The 22172-nt window shown below is 39.8% G+C and overlaps 1 protein-coding gene across 1 annotated transcript in view; it reads left to right on the top strand.

Annotated features, from left to right (window-relative positions):
- The window catches only part of nAChRbeta1 (nicotinic acetylcholine receptor beta1), a 40477-nt gene extending 25967 nt beyond the window's left edge, over positions 1-14510 (top strand). The window contains exon 6 of the mRNA XM_067266545.1: positions 13814-14510. Within this exon, the coding sequence (XP_067122646.1) occupies positions 13814-13984 (171 nt within the window). The 3' untranslated portion in view covers positions 13985-14510. The remainder of the gene's footprint in view (positions 1-13813) is intronic.
- The last annotated feature ends 7662 nt before the right edge of the window (positions 14511-22172 follow it).

The following is a 22172-nucleotide window of genomic DNA, read 5'->3' as shown; positions in this document are numbered from 1 at the left end:
TTATAATATTTAACAATATAGAAACCTTTTAAAAATGAAAGCTGGCAACAGATGGCGCCACACGGAATTTTAACTATTGCCGGGAAAGTTATGCAACTCGCTTCAGGAATTATTATTATTATTTATTTTTTTAACGGAAGAAATTTCACGTATGCTTAATTTTATTATATTAAGCGAGTGCTTTCATGTTGACAATTATTATATATTAATTAGGAAAATCAAAAGCTTTATTAAAACGTCGTTATTTTATGACATTAATTTCAAATTAATTAGTTTTAATTTAAAATAAATTCGGTCGAACGTAATTTCGTTAATTCGACTCGACGTACCCGTAATATTTTATTATTACATTAAATGAAAACACATTTTCATATTTTCTGCTGACAAATGAAGGTCGTAGGTCGAGGCAAATCTTCTTTTCTTCTATTTTCTTTTTTCTAGAATTCTAGAATATATCAAAATGACAATTCTTTAAGAAATTTCGTGTTAATCTGGCGGAGATTAATTTTGATTTTTATTTCATTTGCATGCGACAGAATCGAAAAAAGGTTGTATTTTTATATTTTGGTAAGGCTAATTGTTCGTTTCGTGTAAAATTTAAAGTAATTTCTTGCCTCTAGAATGAAAGACCGAAGAATTCTATCGATCTTCCAATCGTTGGAGTAGAATAGGCACATATTTTCTTTTGGCTTAACGTTTTCGCTATTCTGTAGTGTGTAAATTTTATGCATCCCCACCCTGGCTGAGTGGACAAGACTACTTGACAAATGGTTGCGGGTTCCTGTCTCTTCATGCCAGCTATCTACGTGGAGTTTTCTGTGTTTTATTCATGTGTCTAACACCTAAATAGGTGCCAGTTTCCCATACAAAACGTTACCATTGGCAGATATTTAACACTTAAATATAGGACCCACAGAAAATATTCCCATTGAAAACATCTAACACCCGAATAGAGGCGTACCGCACAGAGAATGCCTCATTGGCAGGTATCTAACACCTAAATAGGGTCCAGCTTCCCATAGAAATTTATCCCAAGAGGCATCCCCCCTGATAGATCTCCATGTGTTGCTTTACCTTACACCATCAAACCGAACCAAACTCTACATATGGAAAAATAAAGAGAAGGAATTAAGTGACCATATAATCGATTTTCACTTTATTAGTCTAATTTTTATTAATCTACATTCGATGACGGAGAAAAATTAATATTTGTCGCCATTAAAATACATAAATATATTGAAGGTAAACATAAATTACTGCTCGTTATACATTATTACGATTACGATGATCAATTATCCGGCAAACAAAAGATACGATGAATGTAAGTTATATTTACAATTTGCTCGTTAGAGAATTTCCAGCTACCAGTCGATATTTATTGATTTGCATAAATCTTTGATGAGCAAACGTTGAACCGTGCGCATTATACATTAAATTACGACCGCGTAACACGAAAACGAGTTTCTTCTCACTTCCAATTTTGCTTAACAGGAAAAAAAATACAATAGGGAGGGGTGTGAAATCCTCATTCTCAACCTTTCCCGATCAGAATTCGAACTTTCACGTGGAAAAAACGAAGAGAAATAAAAAAAGACGAACAAAAATTATTGTACTGGGATGCAATTTTTAACGTTCTTAATTTATTTGAATTAAATTATATGCTCTCCACCTCAAATTAGAAGTGCCTTGCCCCTGTAAATCATACTTTTCCTGTTAACAACGAAGTCGTTCCTGTCATCTATCTGACACCGTTCTTGAGAAAACGAGGGGAAATTAAAGAAGACAAACAAAAATTATTGTGCTGGGCTACAATTTTTAATCATCTTAATAATTTATTTAATTTAACATATACGCTCTCCACCTCATATTAGTAGCGCCTTGCCCCTGTAAATCATACTTTTCCTGTTAACAACTGAGCCATGCCGGTCATCTATCTAACATCGTTCTCGAGATTAAGGAAGAACAGACGACAGTGGAAGTTTATAGGTAATTAAGAAGGAGAAGTTTGAGTAAATAAACGACAATTTAAAAGTTGGAAACGAGATCAACTTTCGCGTAACAATAATTTCGAGTTAAATGGAAAACAGGAGAAGAAAAACACGACTCTATGATGGATAATCATCATCCGTCTTCACACTCGGACAGCCAAGAGAATAACGTCATTATTAAAATAAAAATTCTATTTTCTGTTTTACATCGACTCAGACACGATTCTTAAGATAATTCCAATCTTTTTGGCTTTCTTCCATTCAAGAAAGTTTCCACTCGTACGATTTTCTGTCACCGAATCGGGGACGTCCTTTCTTTCTAACCATGTTCAATCCCGTTTGCTGGAAAAGATTACTTCCGAGACACGTAGGTTGCAAAATTTCGGAAGGTTGTCGGGAAATATCCCAGACAAAATGTCGTCTCGAATAAGAAAAACTGATTTCGTTCCGTGTTCGGAAGAATTTACGGGAATTTGGCGTTGTAGCCGATAAATTAATCGTACTCTAAAAACAGTTTAATATTCTTCTAGCTTTTTACTTCGCATTGCAGTCTAATTAGCCATGTGCTAATCTTTTACTTCACGTTCTAATCTAATTTTTCTGATATAATTCAAGGCTCCTGCTAATCTACATTTAAGTTTCTTCCTAACATTCATTAAAGCCTTTATCTAACATTCATTAAAGTCTCTAGCTAACCTTCATTAGTCTTTTGCTAACCTTCATTAGTCTTTTGCTAACCTTCATTCTAGCCTTCTGCCATCCCTCATTCAAATCTATGCCAACCCTCATTCAAACCTCCTGCCAACCCTCATTCAAACCTCCTGCCAACCCTCATTCAAACCTTCATTCAAACTTTGTGCCATCCCTCATTCAAATCTAGTGCCAACCCTCATTCAAACCTCCTGCCAACCCTCATTCAAACCTCCTGCCAACCCTCATTCAAACCTTCATTCAAACTTTGTGCCAACCTTCATTCAAATTTCGTGCCAACTTTCATTCAAACTCGTGCCAATCCTCATTCAAACTTCCTGCCAACCCTCATTCAAATCTCCTGCCAACCCTCATTTAAATCTCCTGCCAACCCTCATTCAAACCTCCTGCCAACCCTCATTCAAACCTCCTGCCAACCCTCATTCAAACCTTCATTCAAACTTTGTGCCAACCTTCATTCAAACTCGTGCCAATCCTCATTCAAACCTCATGCTAATTTTCATTCAAGCCTGCTGCTAACCTACATTTCAGCCTCCTGCCAACAACATTTTACTTCGCATTCTAGTACCAACCTCTTACATCAGAGATAAATCTTGACAAAATGCGTACCTCAAACAATATCCGTACCAAAATCGACGTAAAACGTTAAAGAAAAAATAAACAGATTATGCCACTGTCTTTAGCAACACGCGTTTAAGAATGTAAGAATTTAATTCAATGCACGCTTTAACGATCGGCGAAACCAAACTTTAATTATAGGTAAGATCAAATTCTCTTTAGTTTTACAATTCATTTGTTAAACTCTGGTTAAAGCGGTTAATGTATAAGAGGATCTCTACCCAATTACTTTATAACACAGTTATACACTCGACTCGTGCTCGGTAGTGTGAAGCAGTTTCTCCGTTCAGTACTTCAACACCACTCTTCATGTGTGTTGTTTCTTACTAAATACATTATATTTCAGCTGCAGGCAATGTAATGCCCTAACACAGATTAGGGCATTACGTCACGTCATCAGACCTAATTCTGGTGTGTGATCTATGTGTCCCGCACACTAAGATCCGGAAGGAAATGATTTTTTTCACTCTACTGGCTCCTGTTTCTTCGGATGTTTCTGTTCCTTTTGTGTGTATAATTATGTTTCTTAATGCCTTTTCTGTTCAGGGTGACAGATTAAATTGAAGGCATTATCATAAAACAAATAGAAAAAATCACTCATAAAGAGATCGATTCCTCAATTATCTCTGAAGATGGATATTTTTCGAGGTAATTGAGACGTTGCAACGTTTAATATTCGAATAAAGTGACTTAAAAGTTAATAATAAAGCGTAACTAAACACTCGTAACGGTGGAATAATAGCGAAGATACTGAAGTGGAGATGCGTGTGATGCCGAAGAGAAAGGAGGAATTTTTTGTAATAAAATACCAGTAGAAGTGATGAGATGAAGAGGAAGAAAGAGGAGGAATTTAACTGTGTGACGTGTTACGATACGAAGTCAATCAATAGAATTTGTGGGATATTTCATTCAGATGCAGTAACTAATAACGATCGATGTGTAACTCTTCCAATTTATGTAGCGAGAGTAACACGTGACGACTTGAGAGCACGTAACGAATGTTTCGGTATACGGGACCCATTCGTGAACGCCTATTTTAAATATTAGGAACACGGAAAGAAGATACGTAACTCGAACGTCACGCCAGACTTTGTTTTTCACTTCAACGTGCAAAGAGTAACTTTTTCCTCTAAATGGCCGATGCTAAACTTAACTCTCGAATATTTTTTACTTCTCGAACGTCACACAAGTGAAACACAGGTGAGAAGCGAGCCAATTACTTGCCTGGTTTCTTATATAATGGACCACTCGAACGTAACTCAACCAGGCCACTTTAAACACGTGACTGTTACGACGTTTAACTCAGTCGAGACCATTACCAAATTATAGCCTCATATTTAAGCGCGGCTTAAACTGTCTCAAATACATTTTAACGATACTTATATTTTATCCTCAATTAAATTTAAGGTTAAATTATATTTAGAGAGGATTATGTAAGACTTTATTCTCTACGGATTCGAGGGGAGGGAGGGTAATTCCTTGTGTATTAAATCCGTGTAATTTCCCTACTCTTACGTACCATTCCAGTTTCTGCGGAGTTGCTCCTTATAATTGCGGGGGAATGGAAACGACTGTAAATGCACGAGGTGGAGCACGATGAAGACTCTGCACCACAATAAACTGTATTTATTGTGGTGCAGCGCCCATAAATAACATTTATAAAATAATAAATCGTTAACGAACCATTAATGCTAATTGAGTAAATACATAAAGTTTTGTCGGGGTTAATTAAACTTAAATCAATTTTTACGTCGTCGAAGACGTATTAATTCCTCCCCTCCCCCGAATCGATAGGGAAGTTAATCGCGAGGTGGCCTAAATGGAATTTTGCCAACTTGACATAAACGAATTCGGTCGACGTCAATGTGGCGTGTGATTCAATTTGGCGTATTTATTTCGATACGTATCGAATACGTCCAGTTACCTACCACCGTGACGTCATCCCGAAAGCATTATAATTAGCGGGGTAATTTCCGCCTCTCGTTTAACCGGGGAGGAGGTGTCTGGAAAATCGAGTTCGAATGACGTTAGAGAAAGTGACCCGGAAAGAGAAGAGCGGACCCCAAACGCCCAAATTTCGGGCGTTTGAGGTCGCTCTCAATGGAACGTGCTCTGTCTTTGTGTGTGTAGGTGTTTTTAATAATACGAATTTGTCGAGCCCAATTTCGTCTGTGATCGTGGGTTATAGTAAAAATGTGAGTTAATTTTACAGTTTCCTGAATTTCAGTTGAGTCTTCAACTCACTCTTATTGTTAAATTCTGCAGAATTATACAACAATTGTCTAAATTATAATTTAAATAAATGTCATTTAATGGAAAATTTCCGTTTTCTCTTTAATTGTATAGATAATTTGTAGTTTTGTAAGGAAAATATGAGAATATTTTTTAAAACAACAATGGAATTCGAAGGAATTCCAGATTATTCCTTCTTTTCTTTAATGATGAGATGCGGGGAAATTCCAGAATATTCTTTTTTTCTTTAATGATGGGATGCGGAATTCCAGATCATTCCATCTTTTCTTTAATGATGAAATGCATAACTCCAGAATATTCCTTTTTTCTTTAATGATAGGATGCGGAATTCTAGATCATTCCATCTTTTTTTTTAATGATGGGATGCGGAATTCTAGATTATTCCTTATTTTCTTTAATGATGGGATGCGGAATTCTAGATTATTCCTTCTTTTCTTTAATGATGGGATGCGGAATTCTAGATTATTCCTTCTTTTCTTTAATGATGAAATGCGGAATTCTAGATTATTCCTTTTTTTCTTTAATGATGGGATGCGGAATTCTAGATTATTCCTTCTTTTCTTTAATGATGGGATGCGGAATTCTAGATTATTCCTTTTTTTCTTTAATGATGAGATGCGGAATTCTAGATTATTCCTTCTTTTCTTTAATGATGGGATGCGGAGGAATTCCAGAATATTCCTTTTTTTCTTTAATGATGGGATGCGGAGGAATTCCAGATTATTCCTCCTTTTTTTAATGATGAGATGCGGAATTCTAGATTATTCCTTCTTTTCTTTAATGATGGGATGCGGAGGAATTCCAGAATATTCCTTTTTTTCTTTAATGATGGGATGCGGAGAAATTTCAGATTATTCCTTCCTTTCTTTAATGATGAGATGCGGAGGAATTCCAGATTATTCCTTCCTTTCTTTAATGATGGGATGCGGAATTCTAGATTATTCCTTCTTTTCTTTAATGATGAGATGCGGAGGAATTCCAGATTATTCCTTCCTTTCTTTAATGATGGGATGCGGAATTCCAGAATATTTCTTTTTTTCTTTAATGATGGAATGCAGAGGAATTCCAGATTATTCCTTTCCTTCCATGACGTTCACTTCTTTAACAATGGGATGCGGAGAAATATCTCCGCATCTCACCGTTAAAGAAGTGAAGGAATAATCTGGATGTTGCAACTCGGATTACTCGACGTTCTTCCTCGATATAGCGTCAACGGTTTCATATTATTCAATTTTTTTTAAACAATAGTTTTTTACCCTTTATTTATAAAAATTTAGCTATATAAATATCTAACTGCTCGATTATCTTAATGAATTTACAAATTATTCATTCAATAATCATATTCAAAGTGTTAATAATAATTATATCCTTCCGAATCAACTGATTTACTTCAAAATTTTCGTAATTTAATTTAATTTCTCCGTCCAAAATTACATTATTTTAAGATATTTGAAAAAAGAATGTTTATGCGGAATCTTTTCCAATCAAGTTTTACTACATCTAAGTCTAGAATTTTTCATTTTTCTCTGTATTTGCAAAGGACTCGTCCGCGTAGAATAAATAGTTCCTATATTTTCTCACATAACTTATCAATCTGATGTTTTATGCATGAATCTCCTCTCCTCTTTCAACAAACATAGACAAGAATTTATATTATATGCAGTATGGGTTGAAAGTAACTAGGCATTGAGAAATAGCTATAATTTTTGTAGTAATAATGTAATCATAATAAAATCTGGTTTGCATGTGCAACAATCAATGATACTTTATAATTTCTGCATCGGCTGCGTGGGCAGTGACCGAGAGAGGCTGCACGTTCACTGGCAAGAAAGATGGCCGACCGCTTGTGTGTTTTCAGGAGCGAGAGCAGATCGCTACATGCTATGAGATGTGGAAATCAGTAGTTGCTGTATATAAATGGTAGTATTTAGTGAGAGACGTCGTGCCACAATCAAGAATTGTCATTCGAAACTGAAATTACCAGAGGTTCTACCGTGAAATGGTCTTCCACATTCTATCTGAGGAAAACGTGTCATTGATGGATGGCTAAGGTGCCTATATTAATTTTAAAGTACGCATCCATATTTCCATTCATTAAGGTACAATATCTGTAAACCATTATCTTTTCTTCACAAGTATAGAAATTATACAAATATTTCTAAATGCCTAGTTACTTTCCATCCATACTACATCCAGTTTTTCGCCCGGAAACGGGTAATTGCTACATACATTTCCCAATTATATCACGGATTTATAGTTCTAATCTACGAGAGTAAGCAGTAATTCCTCCATTTTTAGTCCCTCCCAGTTACTTAACCGTTACATTATTAAATACAATGCATAATTTCGTATTCTCTATTGTTGCTTCGAAGCTCTTTTTCCACTTTAAATAATGGGGATGCGCATTTTCTACGACTTCGTGACGTCAGTTATTGGGCAGTTTCTGTCGTTTATACTCGTACCCAACATTTAAATCAATATGTATATTCCGCTTGTGTACGCAAATACGTAAAAGACACTACACTATCCCTCGTTATAGCGCTCATTCGGATATATTGCATCTTTTCTGTGTTCCAAATGTAAATATTTAGCCAATATATCGTTTCCTTACACGCACGATATAACAAGAGGCTGTATTACTGTTAGAATTTATGGTATTGTAACTATTAGTGTCATATTTAGTAGACCGACATACCGATATTAATACATTCCAGGAATGAGTGCATAAGTAACACAGCTGGAATGAGTGAGGAACCTCTCTGTAACCTGTAATTGTAATGGTTAATTTAACGAAATCCACGTGGATTGGGGAATTCTTCTTGAGAGAAATTTCCCGATTGCTCATGGAAATCGCCGGGCGCGATTGCTGGAAAACCATTTATTTGGGTACCTTATCGATTTATTTACGAGCCAGGAAGGTTCATTCCGGCTCGTTCTTTAATTATCGACCCTCACAAACGGTTGAAGTGTGTTTCGCTTTACCCGCAATGCGAGTTTCCATTCGCTCCCTCCTCCAATCCCATTCGAGGAGGAGAAATCTGATCGATGGAATTTCCTCCACCCGGCGGGAAAATTGAACCTCCCTCTGAAAGACCACCCCCTCGTAACGGTGGCGGCCGAGTAAGGGTTTTACTGTAATTCCAATGCAACCCTCTCTTCGAGTGCACCCTGATGTATTTTAGTAGGCCATAAAGACGGATCGATGGGATGCGGATTTATCGTTAATCATCCCCCTGATGGTGCGCCATACCCCTACACAGGTTTACAGTATATTAAATTGTTCGGCCAGTCTGGCTAATCCCTAATTGGGGTATGGCCGAAGCTCTCTCACTCAATACGGTGTTTTGCCATTGCCGGAATGCCCGTATCCCGTGTGAATCGATACTAAATCCCAAACGAGTATTAAACAAGTATTATCAAACGAGCACGGAAAAGCGAGTTTCGAAGCTTCGTTTCTAACATAAGGCCGGTTAATCGAATGGAATTGGCGTATTTATGTAGTCCGGTTCCTAAATTATGAAGAGCAATTCGAAAAGAAAGCGCTTTTCTGCATCCCAATCTCCTCCCCAGGCTAACATTAAGCTAAGAACTTTTCTTGAAATGTATGACGAAAATCGACAGTTTGCATATCCGGAGCATTACTATGATTAAAACAGGAGGAGAGGGGGGAAATTCGCATCTCTGACGAAATGCATTCTTTATATTAAAGTAACACAGAGAAGAACACGAGAATATCCTAAGAAGAAAGCGAAGTTTGACTTCATTATAGTGAGCATCTAGAGAGGATGATGTTTTCTGCCGGTGTTTTTTACGCGGAAATTAACACAGGAGAGGTGTTATTCACGCGAATGTTCGCGCTCTTCCTGGCAGAAGATCGCTCGCACCGTTTAATTTAAAGGACAAGATAGGAATCGGCGTTATATGCGGGAAGAGAGGTTTAACTTATAGGTTATTAGGGGGAGACATTTCTGTATCGAAGCGCATCTTCATTTCTATTCGAGTCTTCCAACAATTTGCTCTTTTAGTACGATCACGTTTCGAGTCAATATCCGTTGACAATGTTTACCGGCATCTCAAATTCTCACTAAATCGAGTGGAACCAGAAAAATTTGTTGGAAAATCCACGTGCCAACCCATTCTCAAGCCAGACACGCGCTTTTTTTTTTCCTTTTGTATTAATAAGGAAGGGGTTGGAAGGGGTTAGAAGCCGAGGAGGATAATCGAATTACCATTTTACTTTATTTTTTCCGGTTCCTGGTTTTTTGGAGAGAGAGAAAACGTACGAAATCGAAACGATTTCTAGAAATGCACCCGCAAGAATTCGATCTTATCTTGTAAATAATTCATATCTGTCGAAAGAGAGAGAGGACCACTAACAATACTCTTACGTAATCGAGTGGTAGCCGACGTATTAAGCTATTTATAACCTTTGCGAAAAAAAATCTAATCTACTAAAAGCTTTGCCGGCAATTTTAAAACATGCCGATCAAAATTATCATTTGTTTCTTCCTCCGCCATTTTTTTTTCTTCCTTTCTTTCTTTATCCTTTTCCTCCTCTCCATTTTTACAGAAGTTAATAAGTTGAGGAATTCGTTTCGAATGTTTTCACCCATTTGAAATGATTTGAAAGCGCGTGAGGCTGTGATTGGTAATGCGGGATGGCGTAGGAATTTCGTCATAATAAGTCGATTACGTAGATTCCGGTTGTGAAAAGTCGATTTTTATAGCGCTGGGCGTATTGTTCGAAGTCATTATCCGTATTTATAAACCTCTCACGTCGTCTCCTTCGCTGGTTTTTTGACAAATACGGTTCTTATACAAAGGTAAAGTGGCTTTTTTTTCCGATACGCGGGACTCGCTATTAACGACTTCTTCGGAATTCTCTTCATCTCCCCCCCTTTGCAATTAGTCGTAACGATCTTAATTGTCCTTTCCTCTGTTCGATTCTGTAGAAGGACTTTTGATTGTTCGAAAATACTTCCCGTTTCCAGGAAGATTTGACTTGGAAGGGGTAGAAAGATTGTATATCTCGCCCACGTATCGGCGAAAATATTCCTTTTTAGCTTATTTTCTACAAGGGAAATGCAATCTTGTGTGTGTGCACACTAGTGGCACAGTCGGATAAAACCACAGAACACCGGTCGTGGGTTCGCGCTTGGCCAAGGAGCGAATTAGATGGAGTTTGCCAGGTTTTCTTCGCTTGTCTAACACCTAAATAGGTGCCATTTTCCTGTAGAAAGTCCTTCCTCTCGGTAGAAGTGCCGGGTGAAACGAACATTTGGGACTCTTCCACCTCGGTTAACCTGCTATAAGCCAAACCGTTTCTGATGGAGAATAGAAATTTTGGCCCCGTTTTATGTGATGATTTCCTTCCTGGTACGAAATTCGTTCCTCTTTGAAATAAGCGATTTTAATGCGCATTTTGCGAAAAAGAAATTAATATTTTCTGAAGGAAACGGCAAAGAAACATTCATTTAATCCTCTTACATCCGGACCTTGACATCATTATCCTATTTCCCAGGGATTAACTGCATTAAGAGAAGGACGGTAACTCACTTCTCGGATCGTCAGTTGCATCTCGATTCTTTTGGCGCTTTCACACGAGTCGACTTCGTCTCCTTGCAACAAATCGCGTTGAAGAGCCGACCAACGGTTTGTCTCCCTTCAACCGTTAAGGAATTTTTAGTCCGGTGGTAACCGAGTTAAATAACGCGAGTAACGGGAACTATTTCGTATTTTATAGAAAATTCGGTGACACCAGCTTCGAGGCAACACTGGAGGGCACAGGGCGCTTCTCTACTTATAAATTCCGCTTCCGGTCGAGTAAACGGCGATTTTTCTACATTTAGGGGCGATTAATCTTCACCCTTTACTGTAGGAGCGTGCGAAAAGGCCATTAAGGAGCTACACTGATACAGGTTCGAACTGCCAAAGAAAACGGGAAGCCATCTTCTGTAAACAATCTTTCATGGTGATAGATTCGCAACCAAACATTAATTAAATGGATATTTGTTCGCCTCCGTTCTTCAAACAATTCAATTTAACTTCCCTCATTTGTTGTCTCCCGCATCGGCGCACAATTGTTCCATTTCCCCGAATTTTATAATTTGGTGTTTAAAGAATTACTTTGTTAAATTTTCTTTTGAGGTGAGGACTCTTCCCTCGTTTTCGTGTAACACGAGGAACTTCTGATCGGATCTCCCGACACCTTACAAAGTCGTCGTGAGACTGCGTAGTAACTTAATTTTTGACAAATAAACTGATGTTTATATCCTTAGAGTCCGGTTAAGGGGTGGAGTTTACAAAATTGGACAGAGACGAAGAAAAAGAAAGGGAAGTGAAAGGAGAGTGAGTAGGGAAGAGAGGGAAGAAGCAGAACAAGAAGAGAAATAAGATTAGTAGAGAAGAGAGAGGTCAAAGAAGAGTGAAAAGAAAAGAGAAGAGAGGGAAGAAGGACAAGAAGAGAAATAAGATTAGTAGAGAAGAGAGAGGTAAACGAGAGTGAGAAGAGAAGAGAAGAGAGGGGAGAAAGAAAAGGAGAGGAGGAGAAGAACAAGAAGAAGAGGAGGAGAAGAACAAGAAGAGAGAGAAGTGACAGAATAGAGAAAGGAGAGACACGAAAGAAGATAAAGAGTAAGGAGAAGAAGAAAAAGGAGAAAAAGAGAGAGAGAGAAGAGTATAGATGAGAGAGAGAGCGGGCGAAAATCAAGTATAAGAAGCAAAGTTACCATAAAAGGAAAACAAAATAAAGCCTTGGACGAAAGGACGAAGGCAAAAGTTTCGGAAGGAACCAGATTTGGAGTGAGAGTAGAAGGTTGGTAAACGAGATTGGACTGAGCAATCGGAGCGTTACGTGTTGTTCTGTCAACGAAAGCGACGGGTTAATCGAATACCGAAATTCTGTTATTAATTTAATAAAGCCATTTCTTATCCACGTAACATAGTTACTATCTAATTGATCTCTCGATCGATGACGATTACGAACGATTGTCACGTGTTTGGACGTCACTTATCCTCCTTTCGTCCGATCCGAGTATACAAACTGCCAAAATTTCGTGCAGAAAACATAACAAATCCTTCCTACCTCTTTAGTTCTACACGAGTTCTTAATATCCCAAAAGAAAGACATGCAGGTAATTGTTACGCCCGTAACGGCTTCGTAAACTACAGACTCTTACGAATTAGCTTAAGATTGGGACGTAACAAGTTTCTATCAACAGACGAATTGGTAGTGAGCACTCCCCTACACACACATAAATGCTTTTTAAGAAAGTTTATCGATCAAGAAGTCGAGTTTATCTTCCGAAAATAAATCGATATTCGATTTGATATTTTCTGAACGTAACGTTAAAGCTCGGTAGACGAAAAGTAAATGGCCCTGCGTCACGAAAAGGAGATTTTCGGCCTCACCCCATAAATCTTTCTAAGGTTTTCCTAGACATTAAGCACCACCGACTTTACTTAAGATGTTACGCCGCCATTCGGAATTACGCTTTGTTACGGCGCGATTTTCTAGAATTCAGTCGAGTCGTAACATAACTTAGTAACGGCTCCCTCCCGGAAAGCACTAAAAGTCATCCGCGGTCGAAGGGTCTTCGAGTTACGTTAAGATCAAGTAAAAGAAACGTAACACGAAATTCCGGTGTTACGAAAACCCGATCATTAACGAGAGTTACGTTTATCTACGGTCGGAATGAGGCAGTATCTATCGTACAATTAGCAGATAAGAGGGCTAAATTTCACCAAAATACTTAATTAGCAGCGACGTCGGATAGAGCGCGCGTCACTGTCGACGACCGTAACTGACGTAACCGATAAAAATACCCTGCAAAAGTTTGGAGAAAGAGAGATACTCGAACTTTCGATAATTCGACGGTGACGTAGTTAATTAGTGACGTAGTTTGCGTAACGTCCAAAGGAATTTCGGTGGTTTCTCCCCAACAGAGGGGAACCAATGAGACTTTCATCTCCAATTTGGATCTTTTCTCCCCCTTTATTTCATCCCCCGAAAGTCCCGTGACAAAACTTATCCCGTTTCTAGAAACGGGACGGGTTTACGAATATAAAACGGAAAGGGCGGAGGGCCATCACCGACGTCACCGAGTAGCATGGCTGCCAATTACTCGGCGTGGATTCGGACCGTTGGGGGCGGCGCGCGCGGACGGCGCGAGTGCCGACGCGCCGGGGACGGGGCCCGGCGCGGAGCGTAACAACGTATTGATCGCCATTTTGGTCTCTTGCAGATCCGCGAAGACTGGAAGTACGTGGCCATGGTGATCGATCGTCTTCAACTCTACATATTTTTCGCAGTGACGACCGCCGGAACAATAGGGATCTTGCTGGATGCGCCTCACATATTTCAGTACGTGGATCAAGACAAGGTGATCGCCTTTCACAAGAACAAGTCACAGTGAGATGCCACCAACCCACGGAGGTTGCATCCGGCCGCCAGGGGGAGCTGCGGATCACCACCACTACCACCCCCGCGGACGGCGGGCCAACGGCCACTTACGTAAGTATATAGAGCGGCCGGCCGGAAAGACAGTTCTTCCATCCATCATCGTCACTCTCCTTCCTACCCCCATCGACACGGGGCGAAACGGGGCGACCACTTCGAGGAATATACACAATGCTCAATCTTCTTCGTACGCGCGTGCGTCCTTCGTTCGAGCTCCACCCGTCTGCGGAAGTAGCCCGGACCGACCGGTGACGTCGGCTTCCGGCCCGCGCCGAAGACCCGCTCCGACCCACGCATACAACGACCTTTCTTTTTTTTTTCTTTTTTCTACGACGGGCGGCGGCGCGCCGGCCCGCCTCGCGTCGTGTCGAGCCGCGCTCCGCTCGTCCGAACGCTTCCGCTCCGGACGTCGTCGGCGCCGCGCGCGCCGCCTCCATCATCTCCGGTAGAAGAGAGGAAGAAGAAGAAGAAGAAGAAGAGAAAGTCCGGTTTAAGGCGGAAGGGCCCGGAAGGAAATAAAAAATTAATAATAATCAACGAGCGGACCGGAGCGTCGGCCCGAGGACGCGTCGCGCCCCCTGTTCCTAAACGCGCAACGTCCCGACGTCGACGTACCCGGTTCGAGCGCGGAGGGCGACGCCCCGTCCCGAAGGAAGCAAAACTTTTGCGCCGGACGACGAGAGGAGGAGGAGGAGGAGCAAGAGGAGAAAAGCGCTCCGCGCCCGGAGGGGTCGACGGGTCGACGGCACCGACACTAACAAACGGGTCGTTTTTGTCATTTGTAAACATTCGAATATTGGTCTCGACATAGAAAAAAAAGAAAAAAACACAAAAAAACAAAAAAATACAAACAACCGAGGATTGTTTAGTCGTACTTGGCGCCGCCCCACCCGGCGGCCGTTTTAAACCATCATAATGTAACGGTATTTAATAGTGTTTTAATAGAAATATAACAAGTTGTAGTTGTACCGAGTCTCTTTTCTTGCCTCCACCTTCGTACCACCCTCCGGGGGGACCACAGTCGTCTCCACCCTCCCGCCATTCGGTTCGAAAGGCGGAAAAAACCCACCCCGCCAAAGGCGCGCTCTCGCACGTTCTACCACGCGACACTCGTTAAGGAGGAGCAGGAACCGGGCCGCGAGCACGTTCCTCCCCTCGTTAGTCGCGGGATTTTTCTTCCACCAGCGCGAGCACTGGAATGGAAACGCCCCGGGAGAAGCCTCCCTCGTCCCAACCACCCCAACGGGTACGAACCCCCTCCTCGATGCTTTTATACTCGAGATAATGTAGGTTTAATGTTCGAAGTACCACGATTTTTAATCCCCTTAATTCGTTAGTATTCCGACCGTGGCGCCGAAAGATCGCCTAGCGGATTATCCGGAAGCGGCAACAACGAAGATTTTTTTTCTTTTTCAAAGCTCTAAAGAGTTCTCGTTTCTTCGCCGGCGTGGTTCCTAATTTTACCCTTTATTAAATGTAGAAAATTACAGAAAAAGTTCAGGGTTTACGGAGAAGACTATTTAAAAAAATGGGCGTTAACCAATGAAAAGACGGGAAAGAAAATATGTAAAATTAAGTGTTTAAACGTAAGAAGTTTTAATTAAAATAAAAGTTAAAATTTGAGGAGGAAGACCGAAGAGGAATTAAAAGGAGAATCTCTGTCTTTATTCTAAGTCACGTGCTCTTGTTTCCGGTTTTCGCGCCCATAGTTCGTCCTCCTAAAGTAGGACCACGATCGTATCACGTGTTTATACGCGAAGTGGCGCCGAATCCGCGTTCGAAAAACAAATTTCGTTCGGGTTTTCCACAGGCGAATGAAGGAGTCGACGGGGGAGGGCCTAACCCCCTTTCTTAAGGTCAAAAGGTCGCGGCCTCTCCCGAAATCTTTTTTCAAAATTATCGTCTACCTTTCTATTCTCGTTACTGCGTCGGAAAATTCGGTAGTCTTTGGATTAATACACTATAAAAAGAATAATGCCTTTTATACAGAGCTTAAAACACTTAAACAGTTTCGTCTGACGTCATAAAAATCAACCCGTTACGTAAGAATATCAATTCATCTTTCTGTGTTTCCTTTACGAAGAAGGTTCGTAATGACGAGGTTTACGGCTACGACGAAACAATAGAAATTCTCGCATCTGATTGGTCGCCCAAAACAATGAAGTTCCGACGTTTAAGCTAGGTTCACACCTTCGTACGAACGAACACAAATCAAACCGCATCTCACTGCACCATACAAACTGTATTTGAACGTGATTGGTCGAAAAGGTTTCAAATACAATTTGCGAAGACTTAATTGGTCGAAAGAGTCGAAGTTCGTCCCGTTCGCATTGCCAGTGTGAACCTGGCTTAAAAACGGAACCTGTCGAGCGTTCCGGCGCGTTCGGAATTTTCGAACGTGGCCGATAAATTCGCCATTAATTCGATTCGACGGGAATTTTTCCACGTCCGTTCGTAGTTCGAGCCGTTCTTTGTGGCGATTACGTGAGTTATTTGTCAAGTGGGAGGGTAAACCGGAGGCGAAAAACAACTGATTTCATTACAGATGCGATCCAATCGCGCGATTTCTTATATAAGATTGGCGTGGGCGAAGAATATCGAGTTGAAGAATGGATCGGGACGATCTTTTTAGCCTATAATTCCAATATAGGAGAGTCTTTATGGGCCATCAAAAATTCCGGACTGGTTTCTTCCTGACTCTAGGTGTAAACGACATCGAGTTACTGCATTTCAATTGGCGGCCGTTTTATTTTATTTTTTACATTTATAGAGCGTTTGGCTCTGCATTACGTGAACCTCAATAACCTCAGAATTTTCGATATAATTAAAATGTAATTACGCAAATTGCAGTGGACAGCTTTCGGCTCGCTCTTGATCTCTCGACCTTTGACCCCATCGATTTACTGCTCCGAAAACGGCGGGTTTCGCGCCTCGTCCCTTCTTAATTCCAATTAATTTATTTTCCCACATTTAACGAATTCTTTATCTTATATGCGGGTTTCTACCTCGATATTTGGGTCACTAACGAATAATGAGGAGACGTTATCAATGGCGGATCTACAGGCATATCTTACAATAATCTAAAGTAATCTGTAAAAATCTGTAGGGGAGGGTGCAAGTGCGCCCTGCCTACCCCCTAAATTCGCCACTTTGATTTCATCGCTTCATCCTTACGTGAATTACCTTCGAAAAGTACAGATCGACCGTTTCTGGGGGGGTTAACAGAAGAAACTGTAGAATTTATAACTCAAATTTCGTATGTAAATTAGGTAAACACGAAGATTTCGCTCTTTGTATTTGTATAAATCGAAAATTTGTATCGAATTTCAAAAAAATAAAAGCAATTTCATCGAATTTCGTAGCGGTTAATCGTCAATGTGTGACGTTTGCCAACACACTACAAAGCGAAGAAGCGAATTAAAGTAATTAGTTTCGATGGTGCACGAGCGTATTGCTGCCAAAATTCTTCGATTGGGCGAGTGATATAATAGACTTAAAAAGTTTTTCGGTAATTAATACGTGACGAAATTTGAAATCTCGAGAGCACCATCATTTCTAAAATGAGTCGTGCCGCACGTTCTCGCGTTGTCTTCACGTGTCTAACACCTAAACACGAGGAAATGGCTCTGTCTAGGTGTTATAAATGTGAATAATACCCGGTTACTGAGGTGAGAAACCACGCCCAACAATGGTTCGAACCATTATTGGGCAACGAATTCGCGAAGGATTTAGGTGCTGATCTTTCGCGAATTCGTTGAAACAAACAGTTATTTCAGAGAACAAATAAGACACTCGAAAAGAATTCCGAATAAACAAAGAACTTTTCTTAATTAAGTAATTAAATTTGATCAATTAGTGTTATTTACAATTAGAAATAAATTACCATCGTGGATTAGGTACAGCACTTGCATTTAAAGAGCTCGGTAAAGAAACACCGTTAGACAATTCAGTGGTGTGTTCACATCTGGGACACGGCAAACACATAAAAAATATGGCCAAAACGAAGGCTTCACACATCTATGGATTCGTTTTCCACAGAAAATCTTTATGAGATGCATCCTACTTGACAGATCGCCCACGTGTTGCGTTTGCAGCACCCCACCAGAAAACAAGTGCTTCAACACTTGCGTGTCGGTTCACACGATGAATTGGGGTAAGGTGATACGAAAATAATAACTTGCTTAATAAATGGGTTGATTAATTAACACAGAAGATTCTGAAGGATCAATGCAGGATCAATACATTAAAATCAATCTTCCACATAAAACGCAACAATGAAGAACAGGAAGCGGTATCAATAACGTTCATCCACGATATTTCCTTCAAACCGGAAGTAATAAAAGGAATTCTTCAGTCGGGATTGATGGAATAAGGCGATCTGCCAAGGAAGGAAGACTTTCTTTGGTGAATTGTCCCCTATTTAGGTGTTAGACAGGTGGAGAAAACCCGGATAAATCTACGTGCTAGATCATTGGTGAGGCGCGAACCCTGGACTAGTATTTAGTAGTGTTTATCCTCGACTAATGGGCTCTGTTTATGAAAGAAATAAAAAAAAAGCATTGTTAATTAAATAATGTAATTATATTCAGTCTTCAAACCCGTTGAAAATTTGACAATCTTTACATTTAAATGGAGAGATTTAATACTGTATTTTAATTCAAACGAACGGCCTGAGGATTGGTTAAATTGTATTTATTTAATTACGAATAATTTTCATTTCCTTCGCAACGGAGGTAAGTTTCACCCTATCAAATTGGTGTTTCCTTATTTTTATCGAGCGCTAAGTCAATCAAATCGTAACGACGTTACGTTCAAAGGAAATTGCAGTATTAACCGTTACATTGATGACGACACTTCACGGTTTTATGAAACGTTCTTAGGAAAACCTTGTGTTAATTACTCCATCTTTTGTTCATCCAGAAAATTCCCTATTTGGGAAGGTACAGTACAGTACAGTACACTTTTATTTTCCTTTTCGGTATACTAAATATAGAAGAATTGAATTTTTTTTAAAACACTACGCGGGTAAATGAACGGTGTGGCAAGTGAATGATTACATAGAACTTAGTCCACAATAGAATTCCTCACTGACTACCAGCACCGTGGACAGTGGGAATACAGGAGGCTTTAAATCTGCAACTCCATAATAGAAGTTGTTCATTTAAGCCCCCAAAATGGACAGGAATTACTTCTCCTCAGTGTGCCACCGAAAACAAAGATCGACACACACGAACCCATTGTTCTGAAAAACCAATTCTTGAAGTCTACATTCCCCAGCTCTATCCTAGTGAAGTTCACGAAACTTTCTTCCACCACGACTGCTGCAATAACACGAGAGTACATCAAATCTGTGTATGGCCAATTACGCATTACCTTTATTAATAATGAAGATTCACGCACGTAAAGTTGTCGGATTCGAGTCCAATGGACTTTTTTCGCTTTGGCCACCTTAATAAGCACTGTTTCTGTGTAAAACCTGGACAACGAAAGGTTTGCAGAAAGTAGCAAAGAGAATATGGTGTGAGATATCGCCAGATACACAGCCATTCATTAGGTGTGGAGATGACAACTTTGCACTGTCAGCAGAAACGATGGTGAGCATATTGAACAAGTAAAATACAAACTGTCACATTTTTAATCACTGAGCAAATAAAGACGTACAGTACAGTACACCCTCTATAATACTATATACTAGTTGTTTTGTACTGTTCAATGTTCTTCGTCTCGAATGACACCCTAATTAGGGTGGCATAATGGCACGAGGCAACAAAACGGGAATTTCAAAGTCCATAGTAAGACCTCGAGGGATTGCTCGTGGCTGTCACACAACGCGTAATGATGTGGAAGGCGGAGTGACATCATTGTTTCAGGATATATCGTTTATGTACCGTACTTCACCGTGGTATGAGAATTTTACTGTACCAACGAACACAGGCAGTGGGTTCGCGCCTCGTGGAGTTTTTCGAGTTTTCTTCACGAGTCTAAACACTTAAATAAGAACCAGTTTCCGATAAAAGTCTTTCCGGGAGTGATTTCTTTTTGGCAGATTGCCCGTACGTTGTGTTGCAGTAACCCGCCAACACGTATGGACCGAACTAACCAATATAATAAATGTAACTATCTTCTAAAACGCCACCCCTGAGATCTTTAACGTTGCAGTAATATGTCGTTGGTTTTCGCATCGTTGTTTGTGAAGAATCTCTATCGCGTAGACTGAATCATAATGGTAAAAAAGCTTTACTGTTTGAAGGCTCTCTTGTCAACTTTCAGCAGATGGAAATCAGCTTCAATAAGCCAAATTACAGGAAGAACCTCGAAAAGATCCTCCTCTTCGATCGATCTTGTCACAAATGTCTGTAAAATTGTTTACTATTTCCTTGTACGGCAGAACGATTGCCATTCTTTGAATAATTTTGCGTTTTCCTGAAGGATTTTCTGTGACTATTCAACTCAAAATCCTTCAGGAATACGCATGAATGTGTTTGCATAATCAAATAAATTTGTCTCCTTTCTTTTCCACTTCAACAAAACGATCTTTTTCAGAGATAGGATTTCTATTGGTTTTTATGGATCGAGCAATCCTATTAACCTTTCAACGATTTTATCTCGGGGCTTGTTTAGTAGCATTGAGACAGGAGTGCCCATTATATTTATTATTTTCATCTTCTACGTAACAGTGCTGGATGACACGAGGCGTAAATTCTAGGCAAATGATTACACTTCGATGTGTTTGCTGAAGAAGTATGCCCAAAGTTCAGAGCATAAGGCGTAACTGTGTGATAGAAATATGCTGTATTTGGATGATTCATTAAAGAAACAAACTGCTCTGATATTGTTTTCTCGTGCCACATGATGATCCTAGGGATGGGGTCTCCCCTTAATGATGTTTTAAGGAGAGACCCCATCTTGAAACTCGATCATACCATGATCATAACTACTCTTTTAGTAACTTTCAGAATTACTTCACTTCACAAGATGCTAGCCAATGCTCACAAATTTCAACCAATCACTGCGATTAGACCTTCGGTTCCGTCCTATAAGAGGTCTTCTTCTATCCCCTATCTCCCCTGGCAGATAGCCCACGTGTTGAGTTTCCTTATCTAATTAAACCTAAATCTGATTGGTGGTTATTCATGAGCACAGGGGTGGTAATTTCGTTCTCTTTGTTTGTCCACGTACAGTACATTATGTATGCCATAGAAATGAGGAATAAGATTTTACCGTTTGTTTTTATTCACAATAGCTTGGAATTGTTTTCGAAATGTTCCAATTTTTTGGGAAAATCACGCACGCAAACCACTTTCGTTTTCAATGTTTAAAGACATTTTATGCTAAACAATGTATGGAAATTTTACGAAAGAGGAAGGAAATAATGCTACTGTAATGGTGGACCTTTTATTAGAAATGATATAAAATTCGTTCTTTCAGGGTTTTAGCCTGCTACAAGATAAAAAGAGACTCATGAGGATATGACCAAGACCCTGGATGCTACGAACAAAGGAAACAGTCAGAGAAACGTAACAGCAGGTTTAGCACTCTTCGTAGAATTTAGGGAACCATTTAGAAACAGAGTGAGAAAAAGACTACTTTTGTCGGAAACACAGGAACATGAAATGATACAACGAATTCTGAGTTTTTCCCATTGAAGTTTTCCCTGATCCCACAACTTCTAGACTAGGAATAGTTTTATTCGTCTCTCGTGTTTTCCCTGTTAGAGAAAACACGAGAGACGAATAAAACTGAGCCTCACCAACGAGCTATCCCGTGAGTTTCCTGGGTTTTGTTCACGAGTCTAACACCTAAATAGGGTCAAATTTCCCATTGAAACTCCCCGGAAGCATCATCTCCCTGGCTTATAAGTTTTCTGTTGTCTGAAAGTACAGTACTCGCTGCTATAAGTGTTACGAAGTAAATACAACGATATTTCTGCTCGAATCCTGCAGCAACATTTTCGTTATTCCTAAACATATTACTACAAAATAATTCTATCAACAATACCACAAAATCTTGCATGACCCCATGGATCCTTTATTATTCCACGCTCGTACTCCGTGGGGATTACGAGCATGGAAAGCGTGGTTAACACCACTGTAGGGAATTTCTGTATAAAATTCCTCAATTCGGGGAGAATTTGATTGACTCTT

This window comes from Centruroides vittatus, unplaced genomic scaffold (genome assembly GCF_030686945.1).
Source record: "Centruroides vittatus isolate TY-2023 unplaced genomic scaffold, ASM3068694v2 contig_2747, whole genome shotgun sequence".
NCBI lineage: Eukaryota > Metazoa > Arthropoda > Arachnida > Scorpiones > Buthidae > Centruroides > Centruroides vittatus.
The sequence above is the reverse complement of the archived record's forward strand: the minus strand, read 5'-3'. Positions and strand labels throughout refer to the sequence as shown.